The 24,887-nt window shown below is 33.8% G+C and overlaps 1 protein-coding gene across 2 annotated transcripts in view; it reads right to left on the reverse strand.

Moving 5' to 3' along the window:
• LOC102807480 (IQ motif and SEC7 domain-containing protein 1-like) overlaps positions 1-24,658 on the reverse strand; it is an 83,378-nt gene extending 58,720 nt beyond the window's left edge. For both annotated transcript variants that reach the window (XM_085497187.1, XM_085497186.1), the window contains exons 1-2: positions 24,492-24,658; positions 24,069-24,256 (exon numbers count right to left, since the gene is read on the reverse strand). In XM_085497187.1, coding sequence (XP_085353313.1) covers positions 24,069-24,256; positions 24,492-24,569 — 266 coding nt within the window. In that variant the 5' untranslated portion in view covers positions 24,570-24,658. The remainder of the gene's footprint in view (positions 1-24,068; positions 24,257-24,491) is intronic.
• Positions 24,659-24,887: the final 229 nt, after the last annotated feature.

Consider the following 24,887-nt stretch of genomic DNA (forward strand, 5'->3'; position numbering starts at 1 on the left):
CCCTAAGACGAGATGACTCAAATTCCCTCAGAATGTTACAGGTATACATACTTGTGAATTGTATCAGCTCGACACAGTCTATGCCATTAAATCCTGAAACGTGTGTGTGCATGTGTGGGCTTTCAAACACCAAATGAATCATTCATAAGACACCATTGTAGATAGATAATAGACAGTGAGCATTACAACATGTTTTGAATCTATAGTATACCATTTAAAACATTCTCACCTCGTACATCAAAATCTAGCAACAGATATACATGTACAGCTATAGGATATGTCTCAATATGAAAAATGGACTGATTTATATGTATGCAATTTGACATTTTGCCAACTTGAGTTGATTATTACTGAAACATATATTTCTGGTCATAATAATACAGTTTCACACTCAAAAGCATTTATTGATTACCCTAGTTAAATTTAAGTCAAAGACGCTGATGACAATGTTGAGACATTTCTAATACTGCTATACTTATTTATTGCATCCCTGGACTGTTCCTCCCACCTCTCCTGTTGACCAGGCACCTAAAAACCCATAATCTTCTCAAATGTTATATTTTTAGATAAATCTACGTAGAAGCGAACAAAAGACGTCATCGTAAAATTATATTAATCAATTCCCACAAGGTAAACAAAATACTGTATTTTCAATGCTACTGTATACTCACTGTGGGATAAATCAGAGAAATAAAATTCCAGTCCAGTGAATATACATTTGTTCAATAGTTTGTACATAGGAATCAGTGATAAAGAAAGAACATGTTACATACCAAACTAATGTTCTCCACTGTATGAACAGAAATATCAGTAAGTAATACACAGTGACTCCAAGACAAATAAATTAAATAAAAACCAAGAAACTTATAGACTGCCATATACATGTACATGCTGTCATCCCATCCTCTGGTGGGACATGCAATACCTTTCAGTAATTGACAGCCCCTGCTGGCCAGCACCTCAATGTTCCCTTCTAACTTGTAACACAACCTGCTTATAAAAAAGCCACCACCATGCTAGGAGTGACATATACCCATGCAGACAAAATAAAAACAATCCATAGGCCATATTAACCAGAATGCACAAGCGAACATAGGGAGTCGCTGCAAATGTGATATGATGTTCTGAGACTAATTATGAAAATATGTCCATTAAATCAGGTATATCTGGTTTATCAAGATATTTTGTTGATATAAATACAATTTAATGATGTCCCCAATGCAAAACACTTTTTAAAAAAATACACATACTGCATAAAAAAATTCAAGTACCCTGAATATTCATGAAAAAATTGTCAACCAATTAAGATCAGATCTACAAACTACTTACTGACTCTAGACAATGACTTTGGCTATTAAATTGGAATACATGACAGTCTGTCAACATAATTTATGTACATGCAGACACTCGCCATTAATCCAACTTTTAGCTATTAGTCTCATTTGAATTAATCATGAATGAGTTCAGTACGCAACCTCCCGCAACTCACCACATACATGTTAAGTGTTTGACACAATATGTTATTAGTACATATGAATATACTCTATTTTTGTTTCTGACACGGCACAGCAATTAAAGATACCAATAAAATCAAACTGCCTAGATTATACAATGTATTATATATTTTAAAGGTAACACATGTTTAGATTTTAAACGGCAACAACATACACTGACCTCAACATCACAGAGTAAAACATGTTCACAGCACAGACTGGATGCAAAAAACAATAAAATTCAGATTATTTTATCCACCCACCTCTGATGTACATGTATACCATTGCATTCTGATTTCCTCATATTTGCAGTTGGTGTTAAAGCACCTAAATATCACCTGTTGCAACTCTTTCCTATGATAACACCGACTAACGGAAGAGAGTCCTGATTTTCACCCAACAAACAAACGCTATATCACAACATTCTGAGAGCAATGACGACAATTGCCGCATAAAGGAACACTGATCAATTTACAGCTGATGATAATGTCAAAGTTGACCATATCTGTGCGTGCATTATTAATTTTAGCAATTTGCATATCAATTGCGAATACACGCAACCAGTAGAAATCTGTTTAAAATCCTTAACATGTGGTATAAATAGAATCTGGTTAGTACACAAAAAATTGATTATCTAGAGGACACAGTAAAAAACACCACACACATTGTATTGGCTAGATTTATATGACACATATGCATGCTACTTTTAATATTGCATGAATATCAAGAGTACCTCCAGAGCAATGACAAACAAATTAGAGATATAATAATATTTCACATGATAGCAAGGTGCAATTGTACGTCAATTTGGTGGTCTTAGCAGCTGAATTATTAAAATCGTTGCTATATCTAAACTATGACCCATTGTTTGACAACAAAACAATAATGCATATTCATTTAATAACAAATACAAAAGGCTTTCCAATAACTAATGTATAATGGTCAGACAAGAAAATTGACATGACCTCTAGTGTCCATAGAAACCAAAGACAGCTTTTGATCATCCTGATATTTTAGAATTTGTAGTGATAGTATATTTGTCACATGTTAAGCACATCATCAACAGAAGCGGCAACATACTATGTTTAAAAACAGCGTATCAGCCAACTGCCTGTCAACTTGAGAGGAAACATTTTTTGACAGACAACATTTTATAATTTGTTTCTGTTTTTTCCTTTGTTCTTTGACTAGTTTGACGAATATACATGTAGTTCCCCAAATCATTTTTTTTTGCATACCGTATTTTGACAGGCACTTAAAAATTCTTGATTAATACCTTGTGTATAAAAAGGCTTTTTTAACTGATTCAGAAACAGTCAGCTGTAAACTATGTGACAGAATATCAAAAATTGGTCAATTCTGCACGAGAAACATTGGTACGAAAGAACCTTAATAAGCATATTAATGTTTAGACTTGAGTCACTTCAGATCAAAATAATGCACTGTCTAAACAGTGTTTTGACAAAATAAGTAGATACAACACCTAGCATTGCTAAGTCAGTTTTTAAATGTACATGTAGTCTGGATTAGTTGTAACAGTATACATGTAGCTGGTCCTTTTGAAATGGATGAAACTGTCGGTCAGAGCATTCACTTCACCAAGTCATAAAAGTCCAAAAGAAAACCTAAACTGGAGACGGTCGAATTCACAGATGTAACAGTTATTTTGATTTAATGTACTCTCTGATAATACAAATATTATTAATCACACTCAGGGTAAGGCATTTAATGCGTTGGTTTCCCATCTCACGCAGACACGTTTGAATTGTTATACTTATTATCACACAGTGTCACAGGATGATGCTCTTTAACTCAACCCATTAAATTCAGAATCAAATCTGAATAAAGAGGAAGGAAGAGCTAGCGGGTATAACATGTTATTACCCTGATGAAAGAGAATTTGTCTATTTTTCTATTACCCAAACATACCGGCCTACATATAAGTCATCTGCTAATGCTAGACTGCATACCATTTCTCATTCAAAGACATTTTGACATGCATCATGCACGACACAGTACCTTTACAACCGACAAATAAAATAAGTGAATAAATTACTTACAATGCAGCGGCTTTATGTATTAAGAATTCATCAGTTTTCAAAATACAATCGTTAATAGAATTCTAAACATAGTTTGAATGTTGTGTAACTTGTTATGTATTCTATAGCGATGAGGGCGTGATAAATGTAGTAAAGTAACATGTAATCCATTGACCTTTGCTAGAGAATTGTACCAGGGTAATAGAAAAGAACATCTAAATACCAGATACATATGTATGCTATGTAATAATTTTTTCCCTACAAGCATAAAAATATCACTTGGACATAATAATACGCTAAGCTATATTCTTCACATGTTGGGGTAATTCCACAAAGTATGATAACTAACCTCTCTGACTTCGGAATACACATAATGCTATAAAAAAGATAGTGAAATTAGTAAAGCAGTACAAATTGTATATTCAATTATATTTAACATAATACTACAAGCAAAGCTATTGTAAAGAAGGACGATTGTTTCAGCTGCCAGTGATTGAAAATACACTGTAAAACCATTAATTACTCATGGATTTTTCATTTCGGTATTTTCGCTGATAAGTAAAATTTCATGTTAAGTGAATTCATAATGTACTATTTTATGATTATCACTTCATCATTAATGCAGCAAAAGGGAAAAAAAAAAAAAATTGTTTTGAAATTTCTGAATATGTACCATTATTTTGCATTTTTGATTCTATCATTGGTCAAAATTATTTACAGTTGGTAAGAAATATCAGTTTATTTTCCGAAACCCAATTGTGGGTAAACATTTCATTCTTACATGTACACAAGTCAGGGGCCAAGTGACAAACTAAAGATTTGATTTGATTATTGATTGAAGCTAAGACGTTGAATACTGTAAAACATGTTGATATAGCTACATGAAATTTTAGTAAATAGGACTCAGTGCATGAACTAACAGTCTTAATTTAGTTGTAAACAAGTCAGAAAATATTTTATTTTAAAATAGCAATATCTTAAATTAGCGAAATAATGGATTAGCTAAGGAATATTTCCTATTAAAAAGTGATCTATCTGGTTTGTCAGTATAATGTGTGAACAAGCTAGTAAGACTCAAGTACCAAAGTGACAGAACTGTACGACTTGGGTTTGAAATATGCTCCAGTTTGTTTGACTTTCAGTGTCCCAGCAATCAGATTTGACATTTCTATGCAATCATGTCAAGTGATATAATGAGGCTAATTCTTTTAAGGTTATGAAACTCTTAACATTTCAGCTTGATCTCACACAATACAAACAAGGCATCAAATTGATAAACAATTTAACAATTTCAGTAAAATTGAGAATTTTCTTCATTAGAAATACAGAACTGGACACAATGTTATTTATAAAAATATTACACCATCAGTAATAACCCCTCCCCCATTTATAGTGTTTTATCAAAGCCCCACTGCACGAGTTAGCAAATATCACCAAGTAAACATGATCGGCTCAGGGTTGAGCTCAGATAGGACTGGCCCAACAACATGGCCCTAAACTTGTAAACGCATCAAGCAGAAATCACACCTGCTATTGCCTTCTTCAAATGTTGTTTTATTTCAATCATAGAGTCTTTGGTGTAAACTTTATTTATAATTTCGCGAAAAGTCCAACAAGAATTTGACTGAACAGTAAAACAACATATATTGATTGAGGGAGTAATCTACTACGAGAGGATAAACTTTTTTATTTCATTACACTGCTGCATGAAGCAACTGACAACAAATAATCATCACAAAAAATATAATACACACAGAATTCCATGGACCCACACATCGTTACTATGGTAAGTCATGAGAGGCTGTGACAGTGATTGACTAAAAACACAATGAGGCAGAATTAAGACATTGCATTGATATTCACCGTCCCAGTATTCCTACTGCAATGTGACAAGAACAAATGAGGTTGAGCAATGTATGATTTATTATCATATAGAATCTATGGTATCAATTAATAGATGACAAACTATTGTACATCATCTTGAATGTGTTACCTTTAAATGACTTTTAGGAGAAATTATTAAAGTATACTTTAACATCTTAATGTACCTGACACCACAGCTACTGGTAATGCATTAATTATTCACCGGGTTCTAATTTCAATATTTTTGCTGAAAAGTAAAATCCACTCAAAATTAAATCTTTGTGAACATGTAAAATAACAAGCAGCCTCTCGGCTGAGATAGCTCCGCTGTTAGCAATGCACATTTCAATTAAAGAACAGAAGATATCATTAGAAAATAAACAATATGTATAGTATCAAAACAATCAGACTTGCGGTTTTCAACAAGAAGTGGAAAATATCACTTTTTACCAAAAATTACAAAAATATTCATCAAAATTAGAGAATTCAAGATATCATCATTAAATGAACAAATCTGAGTTAGAACCACACGTAGTACCTATATATGTAATATCAAAGCAATTGGACTTGCGGTTTTCAACAAGAAGTCGAAAATATCACTTTTTACCAAAATGACAAAAATATTCACCAAAATTAGAGAATTAGAGATATCATTACAAAATGAACAAATCTGAGAGAGGTCCACATGTAGTACCAATATATGTAATATCAAAGCAATTGGACTTGCGGTTTTTAACAAGAAGTTGAAAATATCACTTTTTACCAAAAATGACAAAAATATTCACCAAAACTAGAGAATTAAAGATATTATTACAGAATGAACAAATCTGAGAGGTCCACATGTAGTACCTATATATGTAATATCAAAGCAATTGGACTTGCAGTTTTCAACAAGAAGTCGTAAATATCACTTTTTACCAAAATGACAAAAATATTCACCAAAATTAGAGAATTAGAGATATTCATTACAAAATGAACAAATCTGAGAGAGGTCCACATGTAGTACCTATATATGTAATATCAAAGCAATTGGATTTGAGGTTTTTAACAAGAAGTCAAAAATATCACTTTTTACCAAAAATGCCAAAAATATTCACCAAAGTTAGAGAATTAGAGATATCATTACAAAATGAACAAATCTGAAAGAGATCCACATGTAGTACCTATATATGTAATATCAAAGCAAGTGGACTTGCGGTTTTTAACAAGAAGTTGAAAATATCACTTTTTACCAAAAATGACAAAAATATTCACCAAAATTAGAGAATTGAAGATATCATCATGAAATGAACAAATCTAAAAGAGGTCTATCCAAGGTACATATACACCAAGTATCAACGCATTCAGGCTTGTAGTTTTCAAGAAGAAGTCGAAAAAGTAAAACATTGACACTGACGACGACGGACGCCAGACAATCACTCATATGATAAGCTCCGCTCGACAAAGTCAACAGCGGAGCTAACAACAAAACTCAATGTTTCCTTAACAAAATCATAAAATTAAAACACAGTGAACATACTCAAAACATAAAAATAGTGAAATTAAATGTCAGTGAAATTAAATGGCTTTACAGTATGCACAAATGTATGCAGTATAATAAATTACTTAATAGATTAAAAATATTATTGAAAATCAAATGGCCGTATACACAGCTGCTTTAGTGCCTTGGCACGAGTTTTGAAGCTTTGTTGAGAAAGTTTAGTTACCTCAAAAGTAAGTTGTACAATCGGCAGATACAGGTATACGCCCATTTATGTTTGTGTAGTAGTCAGGTTCACCAGAATTTTCTAGAATTTGAATAGCATGACAATTAATTGAAAAAAACATGGAGTATGATCATCAACCCGACTTGAATGAAACTGAAACTATGAAAATGTCAACAATTAAAAATGAACTGAATACCCAGTAATGACTGAACATCAGGAAATGACCTGGTTTCTCAGTAAGTAGATTATTTTAGCAATTAGGCTCATTTGGAGACTAGCAGACACTATATCATACAGAACATTTCCCATAAATTTATACTAAGTTAATGTATAACCATCATTTTCTGAATTATTATATAATGCCCAAGGGCAAATTTATGTTTTCACTGCTGTAATAAATTTATCCTTGGTCCATCATAATATATTGTTTATTGCATTCAATTGAAAATAAATTGCTTCAGTATGAATTTGATTTCAGTTTTTATTCCTTATCAGTAGAGGAACAAATAATTGAATGTTTAGCTGACATTTATTAATAATATTGTAGAAATAGTTAATTTTAATATTACCTAGGTTTTCAATTCACACAATTATATGTAATATATCATCAAAAGACATCAGCTGTTATTTTATCTACCATGTATTCTGTGTGCATTATAAAATCTTTGGTGTCTGCAATCCTGAAATAGACAGCAGCAGCTGTCAAAGGCTGCAATGTATCAACACTGTGTCCAATACACATACTAGTTTTCTCCAATGCGAAGCCACTTAAAGGATTGTGCTTGATTGGCTACTCAACCAACACTAACAGTCAGACCAATCAGAGACCAGCTTATTGTAAAATATGTTGAAAAAGCGGCATGCAATTTTAGCAAATTGTGGTAAAATGACATGGTAGCGAAATGTTGATTTAGCGACACTCTCTTGTCATTGTTGATTTCTTTGTTTGGTGGCCATTTTGAATTGACAATAAAGTCATTAGCAACATCCTGAATTTGCGAATCAGTTCTCTCGCTGAATTCGCGAAAAAGACATGTTTTACAGTATTTGTTGACAAGTTCTGTCTTGTATATATGATTTCACTCAACTGCAGAAATAAAAGTAAAACATTTCTCAGTGACAAATTTGGTTAGAGGGAACACTACACATGTCAGTACCTTGAATTTAACGTTTAGAGTGCCATATTGTTTGAACTTTCCAAACAAAATGTCGATGAATCACATGTATGTGATTTTCTACAATTTTGTCATAATGACGTAGAAGGCACACAATGACTTAATTGCTGTAATACCGATATATTTGGTTCACATACGCCTCCTATCAGAGCTACACTAATATCAGGTAATATAGCAAATATAATATTTATGAATAAACTCTGAGACAGGGAATCAAAACAGCACCAACCAGACGTTACATATTAGAAGTCGCCACAAATATATGATAGCTCTACCAATGCTTTATTATTTTAATTATTTAATTAGCTGGAATTAATTTTAGCTGAAAGAAATGTTTTGGTGTATATTTTCATTGAATCATCCCCCAATTTACAGTAAATTGACAAATAGAAAAGTTGTAAAAATACCCATACTGTCAACATTTGTTGTACAAGTGACGAAGATTAATTTAGAGCTGAACCAACTTGTGGAGATGTATGCCCAAAGGCAATAACAGTGGATTTACACAAGACCAATGATCCTCTACTCCTGAATACTTAGTGAAAGTGGCCTTTATATTGGCGAATTAGGAATATACACAATGTACACGAAATCCATCAGCACTACTGGCAACAATATGTCCAATCAATTTATGACACTGGAGCTAAAAAAAGAGAAAGATTTGCACCTGAAACCCGATATAATGTATAATCACCATACATTGTACCAACTTTGGTCCAAATCATCCTAGTCTTCTCTGAGAAACAGATTCAAACACATTTGAGTATCAGAAGTAGTAATTTAATGTCCCAAAAAGCCACCAATTGGCCATTTTTGTTAAGATCATAAAGTAACTTGATGTGCATACACAAGACATGGTATTGTCTGTGTAAAGTTTGAATAAGATCAGTCAATGAGTGTCTGAGATATGACTCGAGATGGACAGACAGACATACAGACAGACACAATTAATATAGTTGTAATTTTTGGTTGATGTCTTACAGGGCCTAAAAAATACATATGCAGATCAGTGCTATACACCTGATTATGTTTTGAGAATCGCCAAAACTTGCGTCTCCACAAGTGAGCCATATTTAATTATAATTGCATAATATTTTATTGCGTTCACTTTTTACCTGAGATACTGTTGAATTTGTTACCTGTTGTAATACCTTGCATGATCATTTTAATTCACCCCCCCCCAAGGAAATTTTGTGTTACAATAAAGTAAAGGCTCGTTCACAACCCCCCGAACTTTGTTGGAGCATTCTTGGAGGGGTGAAAAAATGTCATCCCCGTTCGTTACCGTTCACCACCGTTTAACAGAAGTTGGCCCTCGTTAAGGCAACGCCGTATACGCTCAGGGACTGCTGATGGTCCCTCCTACTGCTCCAAAAGTTTTGAGCTGCACAAAATATTGCGAGAGGTGAGGAACGGGCAATGTTCCGCTCCGGCAAAGTTCACCATCGCTCTAACAACGCCCAGTTAAGTTTGGCACCACTAGAAACAAGTTCGTGGACGTTTGGGTTCGCTAGGCCATTGCAGAAATCTTGAACGCTGGACCACCACTGCTTCGCCAGCTTTGCCCAGGCAGTATGCCAATAAACCAACTTGAAAACCCTGCCAAGCCAATGCACGCATGTGGGGAACGCCGCTCTATCAACGCTTGTGTCACCGCTAAACCAATGCCTGCCTCAGCGATGGACCTCTAAGGCAACGCCCGTGTTTTCAATTTTTTTCCCATTTTGTGCACGGTGACGAGCGTTGTCTAAAGTCCGTCACCTCTCCCTATCATTGAAGGAATGCTCCAACAAAGTTCAGGCTGTGTGACCGGGCCTTTAGACACAACAAAGGGGAATAAATGATGTCACAGGAAAGACTAATAGTGTTTTTATTAAATAGAAAGTACAACATGGCAGTCCAGTGTTTAGCAATCTGTGCTTTTCAATGGTGTACTTTGATGTGTCCTGAATGTGTATTCATATAATAATTATTATGAAAATTAAATCAACAATATACTGTAACTCATTAGGTCTTATGCACATCGTGGTACTTATACATGACCTCAAAAAGGTCACACATCCTGGTTCTTATGCATGACCTCAAAAAGGTCACACATTCTGGTACTTATGCGTGACCTCAAAAAGGTCCCACATCCTGGTACTTATGCATGACCTCAAAAAGGTCACACATCCTGGTTCTTATGCATGACCTCAAAAAGGTCACACATTCTGGTACTTATGCATGACCTCAAAAAGATCACACATCCTGCTACTTTCTGTGGGTGAAAATTTCTAGATTATTTTCCTTCAAAAAGGCAGATAAGTATGACAAATTTTGTAATACTGTAATATTGCAACTTCTGGTGTTAATAAGAAAATACTAACAGAATGTACCAGGATATGGCCTATAGGGGTCATGCAGACAAGTAATGCCTATTTGCTGCGTTCAGCAAGAATAAATTCTGGCAATTAAAAATGAAATAATTCACAATAGATTTTAAAAACAGAACTCATATTTACATGTATTTTCAGCTTGCTATTAGAAAACCGTAGTAGACATATGTATGGTCTATGGCAAAACAGATCTAATCTGTGAGGTGCATTTTAATTAGTTGCAGAATATTTTTCTGAAAGGATTTGAAAGTAATACTGAAACCTGATGATACAACAGTCAACTGAAATGACCACTCGACATCTGGGCCTGAAACCACTACGACCCAGAAAGAAATATTCATACTTATGGTCATCACACTACACATTTCATCAAAAGGTTCTTTGAATTTTACCATATTGCTGTATGTTATGCTCTTGCTTACAAAATCCAGATAAAAAAGAATGGTAACTGAACTGAAAAAAAAAATGTTTTGTTGTTTCATAAATAAAGGTTGAAAAAAAAATAAGGTTACACAAAAGAACATTGATAATTTTTTTACTTTTATTTAATGGTTGAATGCCCATGAATGAGCTTAAATGACCATTTTTTAAAATTAAAATGAAAACAACTGTAGGCATCAATATTGGCCCTAGGAGTTAAGATTCATGGAACAAAATTAAATTCATCAAAATGAAAGTAAGTATACATTGAGAATAAAATTTAAGGCCAGTACATAAAGCAGATACATGAAGCATGGGAACACACATAAAGTATTGGTGGTACTAAAACGATGAATTAGACTAGCCAGTAGAGCAATCGTAAAAACGGAAATTCCATTCCACTTGCAGGGAGATGTTGCCATGGTTTCTATAATATTGTTGGCAGTGCTAATGATCTACCCTCAGATATGATTTCTATCTTGTACAAAACAGGCAATAGAGCAAATCTAATAAATTACACTGCTTTGATCAAGGCAGTCAAATCTCTGTGCTGGAAGCAGTTTCAAAAAATAAATATTTTGTGAAGTACTTGAACATCTAAAAGGGTTTTTAGCTAAAAAACAGAAAGTATAACCTTTCTTCTACTCCAACTATCGCTTTAAAATCATAAATATAACTTGGAAAGTAACGTTCTCTTCATTGACATTTAAGAGCTGGATTTAAAAGCAAATAAGACAAGAGTAGTCACGGTTTCATGACATCAGAACTAAATGTAAATACTGCATGGAATACCTTTAGAAATCCACATGCAGTACATGCTCTATTAGCAGCCATGTGCTTTATACGTAAATTACAAAGGTGTTTCTATGGTCAAATTCGGTAATATTTTAAAGTGCCTATGAAATGGCTGCTATTTTCACGCCTAAAATTATCATTTGATACATAAATATTATTAATTTTTATGTTTCTAAGCATGAATTATCTTTTTTAAGTGAAAAAATGTGTTTTAAACTCAGTCTACGGCAACTTTATTTTTGTGTATTTTAAAACGAAGCTCCTCATTAGCTTCTCATTTGTATACAGAAATTCCCCTTGTGACGTCAGAAGGGGAAGTCGCATGGCAGCTTGCATTGCCGATACGTGTAAATAAGGTAAATTTTTTGTGCAGTTTTCTCGTCTTTGACTAAATTGTCACTTATGTACTTGTTCGTCGAGGAAGAATGGACCATAATGAACACATAGTATCAATTTTTGTTGCATGGGGTTGAGTTAGATGCGAAATATGTCCGTTCTGGTGTAGCTGGTCACCGTGATCGTCACCGACACCGACGCACGTTTGTACACTATCGCTGGACAAAATAGAATTTGACGTCGGAATTATCTCGTTATTTAGCAGGTTACTAGGCACGTCACTACACTGTTTTATTTCATCGATCGAATTAAAATAAAAATAAAAGAGAACATATTTGACATTCTAAACATTAGACTATAGTGATCACTATAAAATAATTAAAAAAACGACAAATCACAGTTACTAAATAAATGACAGCCGCGTGGAAATAAATTGAGTTTTTGTTGAAATAGGTGAACGCGTCGGGTCACGACGAGGGCAAGTGCGTTAAAAGCGACGTTTAATTGGATAACAAAAATAATCGAGATCATCACACATACAGATAAATTCAGAGTGGATTCGAGTTAGCGTGATCCATGGCGTGATTGTCATAATTATTTCATAAATTATTATGCAGATCAAGATGCAAGCATGGAGGTAAAAAAGGAACAGAGGTGTGAATTTGACATTCAACACCAATCACCAAACAATTCAGAAACGTTTAGCCTTCGAAAATGAAAACAATTAGAAGTGTGTAAGGGCTGTGTAATTTCCTGTTTGTCCGACGCTTCGTTTTCGTGTCATTGTCAAAATTATTGCTACCTTTTACTTAACAGGGACTAAATGGTCTCTATAAAACGATAATCACGATCGCAAAAAAAGTCAACTCATTTGAAACACTTGCCGGACGTCTCTCTCTCTCTTCTAAAATCCGCCTCGGTGATCATGGGCTGGTCCGGAATCTATTTCTTTCAAAAGTGTTGCGCCAGGTTTACGTTAAGTGGCTTTCGTCCACTGATGCCCCACCTTCGGATCAATTAGAAACGTGTGAATACATACACTATGACTATACGTTTCACTGCAACTGCCCACAACACAACTAAAAACTCTCTCTCAAAAAAATAAAATAGAAAAAAAAAAAAAAAAAAAACGCCGACCGTAAAATGTATATCGTTTAAAACTATAATGAATGACCAGTGTTATTACGGCTAGGAGGTATGACTTCCTCTCACATTTTTGTCATTTGGTGGCGCACTTTCGGCGAGAGTCGGAAATCCGGAAACAGTCGACCGTTTCAGGATAGGTGGGCGTGGCTACAACACGAGAAATATCCCAAATTTACTTGAATACGAGTAATCATTTTCAGAAAAAAAAATCAATAACTGCCCATTTCAGTGGAACACAGATCTAAAATGGGAAACGTGAGGGTGGGCATTGCACAGGCACTTTAATGATTCATTATACAACAAATATCATTTTTGGTGTATATGAACATCTACTGAGATGTATCTAATAGGGCAAAAACAGTAATATATGCTTATTCCCACTGATCTGTAAACAACTTCTTACTGACCCTATAAAGATCGCTAGGGCTTTGGGTTTTTCACAGTTCATGTAAAATCCTTAATAACAGAAATCTAAAATTAAATTAAGAAGTAATTCCCAAAATAAAGTAAAGTGTTCTTGAGTGATTAGAACAATTAAATGTATGATTGGTTTTGGTGATTAGACACCACTACCTTGATCTTGACAGACCTTGATGACATATAGAAAAAATATGGAAAAGGTAAAAACAGGTTTGTAAATTGTGAATGAGGACTAAAGCTGACTTTGACATTCAAATGTTGAATGGTCAACTGGTTTGAAAATCATTCACAAATTTAAATATATTATTTGACATAAAGTGATTAACATTTGATGAATAGTAATTGTGACTGCATTTATAGAATGACTTATATTTACACTATAATAATGATATTCAAATTAGGCACTAGGTGATTAATGTTTTCAATTGGCAATATGTACTATAACATATGAATGCAAATATTGATGTACAAACAGAGGTTCGGTCAGGGTTGTATTTCAAAGTGCTACAGCAATCGCACCAAGCCATGTTCGATAATGGTCCAATTTAACATATACATGTACAACGTGTAAAATAATTTGAGCGCATGCTTACAATTTAATTGTATGAAACATCACAATTATGAAATTATTTTTCATAATATTCTGACTGACCTGACCATTTAATTATATATGAATTTAAGATAATCCTAATAATAGTGTATCCTAAATATAGCCATTCGATTGTAATATATGAAGCCTGAGATAAGGACAGCTGACTCATGTCTTGACCTTAGATAATGCACTGTGCATTTATAAGTGAGGCACATGGTATGAATGTCAACTCTGCTATTATCACAAATTCCTATCAGGCAATATGATAAGTAAATTTGATCTATGAACATTCCATATAACACACACATACACTCCTCAAGAAATCCCCAAAGACAGTGTATTTAAAATATAGACCAACTATTATTGACAGTAGAGTGTTGGTGACATTCAAATATACAACTAAATAAATACTGAGTATGTTTTCACCCAGGGGCTGTGCTTGTCCAGATTTGTCATTTATTTCCCATTAAAATGTATATCCTAAAACAGTATTTACTCTATATTTAATCTGGGAAATTACATGAATCAACACGAACAAGCTTTCAATTTAAGCTCATTTGCAATAATACACACACACAGTTATTAAAATCTGAACTTGACTCACTGGAAATAAAATGTCCAGACACTTGAAAGATTCAAACACTGACAATACAATCAAACTCCTTTCACCCATACATAAAGTGAGATGAGGCCGACATAGACTATTGATTACTAGTCAACTATTATAAACTGCACCCCTTCTTTACAATTACATTGATGTGAAAATACAATTATGCAGCCAATTTACAAGTCACATACTCACTGCGTATGATAATTTACAAGAATATGAGAGGATAACATTTTGACAAAGACACTGATTCACAGTCATAAGGATCCCACTGAAATTAAACTTGGCAAAATTCACAGAAATTTGGCTCTTGCGAAATAAAATCAGTATACAGGTAGTGGTATCTGTTGTTATTAGAAGGCTGAATAGTGCTACACCAATTTGTATCACCCAATATTTATGAAGGTTATTTTTTATAGATTTTTGAAGCCAGATTTATTAAAATTATACTGTACATAATATACAAAGTGTCAATTTGGTGGATATACACATGAAAGTACTTTCAAAGTCAAATCGTTACTATCAAGTTTTGAAGCAAATATATTCAATGATAAACATTAGCATTAAAGCAGTATTTTAGCTGGACATCCGCTGCACATGCAAATGTACATGAAAAGGTAACATCATTATAGATGCTTAGAGAGACAAAGTCAAGGATGAAGGCCAATTCCCAAGCACTATCAAGACAATATGAACAGACTGAGCCCACCATGCTGAGGCAGTTTTTCACTAGGGTACGATGTATTGTGTGCGAATAAAAACCTAGTTAGATGCCCGAGTGAGTTTTTGTTGAGGCACAATAATCTAGGGTCAAAGAAGTGCACTATCTATTCATACATTCAGGACAAGGTCCCAATATAAAAAGAGTACAACCAAAGGGGGCAGATGTTTATCCAATACCAGGTGACATACAAGTGTAATTAAAACACCAAAATAATACAATGAACATTTCTATATCAGAAATACAATGAAAATTTGCATATCATAAAACTTCTTTCCCTCCATGCTTGATCCTACTAGTTAATTATTATAACAATGACAAACTCAGTGTTGGGTAAATTAGCTAGCAGAATACACAAGTTGTGTTCACGTTACACGAAGTACGGGCTAAGATTTAAGCTGATTTAGGCTTATCTAGCATACTTGCATTTCGGCTAGACCCAATTGCGTCCACGCACAGGGAGGGCCAGTCGTTAGCACGGGCTACCATTAGTTGGTAACCTTTGGTAAGCCGCTATTTACAAACGAAAAATGGATGACACGCGCGAGGTTCTATTTCTGCTGCTGGCATGTTTCGTTCTAATTTTGAAGCGACGTGCACATGAACGCGAGAGAAGACGGACCACTTATTTGGATGCACATCAACAGTATACAACCTGCGTAACAGAATACAGCGTTTTATTAATGCATGTCGTAGACAGCGAACCAAATTTATTTTGTCTACAATTGGAGCTGCTGTACGCTCTACTACAGTGACCCGATTAGTGTGGAAGTGAGCGCGGAGTAATGACTGGTGGAATAGTGTCGTTATACGAACATGGGACAATTTTCACACTCAAAGGTCGCCACAGAGGGCGCTTAGCCCTGGGCTAAGCGTTCGCGCATACTTCGTTAGCCCGTGCTAAGGTCTAGACCGCGTCTTAAATTCGGATCAGATTTAACCCGTACTTAGCATTCCTTAGCCCGTGCTAAGCGTTCACGCACGTTTTCTTAGCACAGGCTAAGGAATTTGACCTCTTAGCCCGTGCTAAAGAGCTGTGCGTGAACGCAACTATACATGTACAACTTAGCAGGGATGAAGTTAACCCAACATAATATATACAAACAAACTGACATATGGACTATCTCCCCCTCCAGTAATAAAAACTATCAAGTTAGATCCAGAGTGGATATAATGGATACTACCATTAAATTTAAATAGTAACTTACACTGGAGGACAAATACACTGTACTATTTATAGATACACGATATATAGTAAATATAAGTCAGATTTTTTAGAGTTTTATGCATGCATGAGATGCAAACTCATTTTGACCAAAAGCAACTTCCGATTTTTTGTACATTTGGCATTAGGCACAGCAAGACAAAAGGCATCAAAAAACACTACACAGAATATTAATTTGAAAAAGAGAAAACAAATATGCAAACTAGCGAATACATGTATGCTTGAACTACAACCAGAGCTAAGTGAGAAAACGTTCAACTGTGGAAACAGGAATATTTAATATGGAGTTCCTTGTATAATACATCCGTGTTTGGAGGCTATAAGATACAAGTATTTATAGGAAGGAAACCAAGAAACACAGGGTGTATTTCCAGGTTATATCAAGTGTAGACGAAACAAAATTGTGAAAATAACATATCATCAAATGGGCAGGGCAATTTAGATGATAAAAATCATAATTTGCTATGTGGATGCATTACTCATGCTGATGACATTGAATAAACTCAGTCAAGATTCACTTATTCCTCAGCCATTGAAGATCAATTTAGCTTGCCTAACTAAGGCCAGCCCAAATTTGTTTGTTTGTTTGTTGAATATACAAGGTTAAAATTCGGTTTGCTTTCATACAGTCAAAACATCATTATTTAGTGTCCTCTTTTTCTTTAGAATATAGGTTTGTTATGTCAGAGGTGTCCAAAACAGCGGAGATCAACATGTTTTTTCTTCTCAACGTTTTCCTGGATTTATGTAACAAATCTCGACAAAGACATACTTTGCATCATTGTCTTGGAGTTTTTCCAAAAAGTGAGCACAAACAAAGTGTTCAATTTGATTTGGAATAATGTTTAGTTTGAACTGTTTAACGGAAACTCAGTGACAGTGGCAAGACTTCACACTACAATATAAAGACCATCAGTGTACACACACATAGTTTTGCAGATATGGAAAAAAACACAAGACTTTGTTATTTGGCCATTATATTTGTTGTTTTTATTTGTTGTTTTCAACCATCACTATCACAATCTGCCCACATCAGTCTCACTTTCTTTTCACTTGTGTTGTCGTTCTCTGTATTTCACTATCTGCTAACCAGACAGCGATTTGTTTCGTGTCTTTCATGTTAAATTTGGTATTCTTTCCATATCTAAGATTTTATTTTTTCTTTCCATATCTATGATTTTATTTTTTGGCAGACAAATTGACTTCTCTCTAAACTCGCACCCATCGTTGTTGAGATTGCCAACAGGTTTTGAGACTGCACAACAAAGCTCACAAACCTGATTTGCTTATTTAGTAAACAATAGTGACATTTACGTAATCTCCCAGGCGTGACTTATTTAGACCTACCCAAATATTTAGGTTTGCATGAATTCACAAACAAATTTAGGCATGCCTAAAATTATTTTCTGATGTGAAACCACCTATTATAGAATTTACGATGATCTTAGTTTCATTTTATAAGGGCATATGCTGCAAAGATGTTGTAAATTGTTCATTAGTATTTACTGTATAAACCAATAAATTTCAGTCACCAGAAATGTTGCCAATTGAGGACAGGCATATGAGGTCTAAATTTTGAAAAGGCTAGGAGCTTTTAGCCTAAACACACCACCCAAATTTTAACTGACACCAATATTTAGAAATTTTCCCTATCAGTTAAAGTGTAACAGTCATAGTGCAACAGGCAAATAACTTATTCCACAACTCACATTGGGGTGAGCAATCACCTTATCAAATACGCTGAAAATATACATTTTATAGAAATTCAGAGAATATGAAATCATAACAACAAATTCAACTGGCTAGAGCTATAGGGATATGTTATCTCTTCTTGGCATCTCTTACAAGTACATGTAAATCAACTAGGCCACACATACTTGCATAATTTTATGGCGATCCAGTCATAGACACCTTGTACATGAAGGCAGTACCTACTATAATTGTAACATAAAAGTCTTGTACTGTTATAACATGATGACTAATGTACATTCATATCCTGGCATGACAACAAGCTCATCAAAAACAAACTTGAGAACATTTAGTAACACTGACTAAACACTGATAGTACTGAAGTGAAATACAAACATTTCAAATGTCTATAAATAACAAACCAGCTATAAATCACAAATACTTCAACTAAATAAAAATAATTATTCAATTTAAATAGTAGTGATTTGTGAAAACAAATACTGAATATAGCAAATACACTAAGACCCAAGAAAATGACAAAAAAATCATTGGTCAATTTGTTAGCTAATACTTTTTTTATTTAAAAAAATTATTTCTCTCTCAAAAACCTGAACAAATATTTCCACAAAAGAAATAATTTTTTAAGTTAATTGATGCGTGCAATAACCAGCAAAAGGAATATTGTTTTGAGGGCCCGATCGGTAATATCTGCAATTGTGCTTTTTTCAACAGCAAATTCTACATGTGTACAGGGTATGGATGATAAATATGGTAGAGGGTAAAGAGTAAAGTGTAAATAGATATATCTGGTATATCAGACATACCAACCTACAATTGAGATTACAAGGTCATGGGTGATTCCCAATCACTACTGTGTAAAAATCATGATTGCCCTCATTAAAATAGTTCCACTAGACAACCCATTAGAGAAGTACATTACAATGGTCCATATTATAATGTTATAGCTAAGCTCAGCACCAATGGTAATACATTCTCAGCTGAACACTGCAAGTCTTTGTATGAGATGAGCAAACATGAACACTGAGACTCGACTTTTAAGCGAGTTTTTTTTTAAGGTTTAGTTTTTCTTTTTCTTTTCTCCTTCATACATTCATCATAGTTTTAGACATGATTAATAGCATCAGTTTTTTTGTAAATGTTTTGTACATTTTTACCATGTTCAGTCCAATTTTAATTCTTTCTTGAGGATTTTAAATAAAGTACACATATAGAGAGAAGACACTGAAATGCATAAAACATGAATAATACTGTTTAACCTAGAAGAGTTATTCATCCAAATACATGTCAAGAATAACAGCCTAGCAACATAGTCATTTCCTGAAATTGCCTTCTGATACAAAGCAACATGCCGGAAGACTGCACCAAATCAATTCATACTACACAATACAATAGTAAAAAGACCAGTACTTAAATTCCCTTCTCAATTGGATGAGAAATGGAGCACAGCAAAAAAGGCCATGAATCTAAGAACTGCTAGTGGTTAGTGTATTGCTTTCAGGGACACAATGCCCCTCTCTCAGACAGCAATATTTACCGATTGACTCTCACCTTTGTAAAGTGGATTTACACTCGCAAAAATACAAGATTCATAAGAGTAAATTACCTCAATACATAAAAGGGGCCCATCTGGTCATTTCATTTTCATCTGATTCGCACAAACAAGAACAGTGTTTAATTATTTAAAACTTAAATAAATACTGGTAAAATAATTAAAACCATAAAATTCACATTTCAATTCCAAACTTACAGTCAAAGGACAAGAAGCATGGATTTAATCAATGTTCATATTAATTCCATATAATTTGAGTGATGGAATGGTAGGAAACATAATAATCGTTTTATACTTTGATAAATATCAATCAAAACCTTCGTAACACCATCAGGGTCTGATTGTTTGTGGCTTGTGCTTGAACATGATAAGCTCATGAAATAAATATGGTGTTGATATAAATAAATTTCCACAGACAAGTCTAAAAATATCCTAACATGGTCCTCACAACATGATCAGAACAAGTATTAGTCTAAGTCTGTATCAAATCGCACTGGCTGCTACATCTGTATATTACAATTTACCTTAATGGTAAATCTGCCACCAAACCATGTTTATAAGAATTACAGTGTGACAGCGGCGCTGACATTCCAAAGCTATCAGTTATATAGTTCTTGATAAACGGTTTAAGATGTGGGTGTAACATTTGCATATTTTGATGAGCAGGAAAATCAATCCAGACTAATTAATTTCTGTCAAGAAAGTCAAGATGATGAGGCTCACAAGGGCTTTATAACCCGATGACAGTTTTTAGTATATGGATAGGGACAGTTATGTGACATCCAACCATGAAGCTATGTAGAACCACGCTTAAGCATGAATGAATTACCTACCGTATAACTGACATGGTTAGATCATTCTAGCAAACTCAGAATCTTGAAAACTGAGTATCACACAGCTTGACTGATTAGTAAAATGCTGGAATGCCGACACGTACAGGATTCCCAGCTATAATTGCACCGTAATTATAAGCATTACATCACAAGCAATAGACCCAGAACATCAATTCTTATGACATCTTCAGTTGAGCAGTATCATTTTATCTGTCATATCTGTGAAATCCAGTTGCTTTGTCTTGTCTCCACTCACACAGGCCACATCTCAAATCTGGCCTCTTTACATTTCTAACATGTTACTGCCATCAACGTGTACAAGTAAAAGCTATTCCACATCAACTCAAACAATTTAACGATAACCCATGTACTGGACTAGAAGACATACAGGCTAAGCTCCCCTAAGCTTGACGAAAAAAGCTACTATAATCTATTTAAAATGGGAAACATTTCTGAATACAGTTTTCTACTTGCATTAAAAGCTACCAATACAGCATATTGACAATTACAAATTTGGATAAGGCTGAAATAAGCTTATTAACTTAAATAAATGTAATTGATTGAATTCAAGTGAACACAATCAATATATCTCAGTATGCTGTGATTTTCTAGCCAGTCATTGACATGGCTGTGTAAAAATATGCTCTAATGACATATTGGACAAGGTTTCTCCAGTGTGTGTATGATATTACACATAGAGAAAGCGGTTTATTGTCTTTTGAAAGATATCTATTACCTGAACTAGCCATAGTGCACATGGTTCCCACACACAGGCAGGGTACAACAAATCTAATTTATTCTGTAGTTTTCACTACATATTTAGTTTGTCCACTTTTATAATTTCTTAAATTTATTTTCATTTATTTTATTCCAGAAGAAATAAATCAGCAGAAATAAAACCCAGCAGAAAGTATTACATTTCACACATAGACAATGTAGAAAACAGTGACAATAAATACAACATATACTAAATTTAATGAAAATATAGTATTCTACACAACACATAATGACAAGGTCAGTAAGCACAGGAGGCCATAGCAAATATAGATTGAAAAATACAATATACTGTATTTGCTCTATTTGAAGTGCATTTCTATTAGAAGCAAATATAAACAGTTAAATTAAATAGTATACTGGATTATTCAAATTTATTTTGACCATATTAACATAAGGTCATGTGCTACTAATAGATGAAATATGGTATATGTGCATGTGGAAATTAAACAATATGCATTTCATTATTAAGGCATGTGTATTTTATAACTAATTTAGACCTGATACTGACTCCTATGTTGGCATATTTATATGATCTTAATGTTCTATGCAAATATTGGCATTTACTGTGCTGTAAAATGGCCATCATCATAATATGAATCCTTTGATTATTTAGCAATTATTGACCCCTGCAGAGATGACACTGAACAAAACAGGTAATAAATATCATGGAGTTATCACTTAGATTAAAAATAGATCAAGAATGAGGAAAACATAGTAAAAATACATTATTGCTGTGGCTACTTCCTTTTTGTAACTGAAAGTGTTCACTGAAAGCCATAATAAAAAACTCAAAAATGCAATCTATATATATATATATAATGATATTAGAAATGAAAACAGTTTAAATTTTGCTGCTTCGATTATACGGGGAATCAGTGATTTGAGGTGTGAGAGCACAAATTAGTATTAAAATCTACTTCCTGTAACTGCAGCCAAATGTTCACTGATTATTCCCAACATATGAAATTCATTAATCTCTTGTGAAATTAAAGTAATTGTTGTAATATACTAATACTAAATATTTTTTTATTTATTTATTTATTTAATCCATTTACTTATTTGACAGAGATATCTGAGTATTAAAAACAGAGAAGTTGTTTTATCCATTATCAACTCAAGGCCATGAACATTCATACAATTTATTAGTAATAACATTTTCTGAAGTTCGTAAATTCTCTTAATTTAGTTGATAAACATAAATGCACAGATGATCTTCTTATATACTAGTGTTAACAGTGTTAATCTATTTGCCCAATCTAATCTGCGAGTTCAATGCAATAAATATTTCCTGCTTATCATAGGTCATAGTTCACTATAATTAAACAACACACATCAACAAATACCACACACAATTTTATCTACTGCACTTGCACCCATAGTATTTGTCAGTTTTTTTAACAATACTTTAAGTTCTTATTTTATCAATATGTCACGCTAGCGGAATTAGTTTATTATATTTTTATATTTACATTTACAACCTTCTAATGCACTCAGCAGAAGGAGTTAAATATAGGCCAAATTGGATATACCAGTCATTATCATGTTAAATTCATTCTAACAATGTGTGTTTGGCATGACATATAACAGTAACAAAGAATGTTACTCAACTCTTGAATATTTTATCATGCAGCAACAATAGAAACAGAATTTTCAATTTCAAGGACACATTTAAATACTGTTATTATTATTATAGAGGACTTTATAATTGCTGCACAGACTGCAGCAGATGGTGATTTGATATTATACACTAAAGAGTATGGAATAGTTTGTTATCACTCAAAACAGACCAAGAAAAATAAATATAATGCCCAAATAGACAATCAAATATCTCAATTCAAAATTAGTCACATAAGCTATAAATAAAAAAAAGATCATCTAAACAGTTCCATGATTTTATGAAGTGAAGACAAAATTATAGTAATTTCATTATAAAGTTGAGTAACTGATGCACTATCAATGACTTTTAAATAGTTTGAAGGAAAACCACAACATACCAGCATGTTTTTGAATCTAGTCTGATAATGATATTGCTGTCAATTTAATCTGATTTTTGTTTATTTACTCTTACTTCGAGGAGATACAAGGCGAACCACTTTCTAATACGACCACCATAATAGACGATGGTTTATGTGCCATTCTCACTGCGGTAATCATTACAGTAATACATGGCTAATCCGACTATCATCTGGGATAATATTTTCATTTTGACACGTGATTTCCCTGGTAGCGATCTGCGTCACCGCCATTTTGCGGTGAAGGGTGTACACGGAAATAAAACAAACCCACCTGTTTTCAAACGTACTGTCCGTTGAATCGTGTGAATCTTGTGACGTGTACGGAAAATCTTCTACTTTTAAAAAATGTTTAGTAAGTTCGTCTAATTGCTCTCGTAAATCGTCGCGTTCTTTACGATATTTTTCAACTTGCAACTCCAGCAGCTCGATTTGAAATGTCTGTGATTTTATTGTCTTCGCCTGCATGTAAAAAAACAAAACAAAAAAACAATGCGATCAGAAAGTTGGTAGTGGTGTATTGACTTTAAAAATTAAGAGCGAGTGATCTGCGATTAAGAAACGCCCCCTCTTTTATCGCAACATGGTCCACTGGGATATACAGAGCAGCTGCACGAAAGGAACCAGTTTCGATAAATAAAGTTTGAAAACATCGCGCCAGTGTAAGCACAGTTTATGTGAAGTTGCAGAAACTTACCTGATCCTTTATAATGTCTCTCATATCACACAGCAGTGTGAAACTTTTCGTCGAGTTGTCAATAGGGACTTCTGCCATTTTATCGGGATAATGAACAAGTTCTGCCCGGATCCAGTAATTACGAGCACTACTACCAAACCGCCATTTTGCACCTCTTATCAATACGACCCCCTAGGGGTCAACGGTCACGCAGCAAGTATAGTTAATCGTTTTATATTTTCCCTCCTCATCGACAACTAAAAAATAACTAAAATCTTTTCCAGGCATTTTAATTTTAATGGGTAAGTATCTGTATATATCGTTCTGAAATTAGATGTTCATTACAATATCTACCAGTTCCCCTTCCTACCATTTTGATCAAAACGCTTAAGTTAAGGAACCCGTTTTTTTATTGTA

This window comes from Saccoglossus kowalevskii, chromosome 3 (genome assembly GCF_978046115.1).
Source record: "Saccoglossus kowalevskii chromosome 3, keSacKowa6.1, whole genome shotgun sequence".
Classification (NCBI taxonomy): domain Eukaryota; kingdom Metazoa; phylum Hemichordata; class Enteropneusta; family Harrimaniidae; genus Saccoglossus; species Saccoglossus kowalevskii.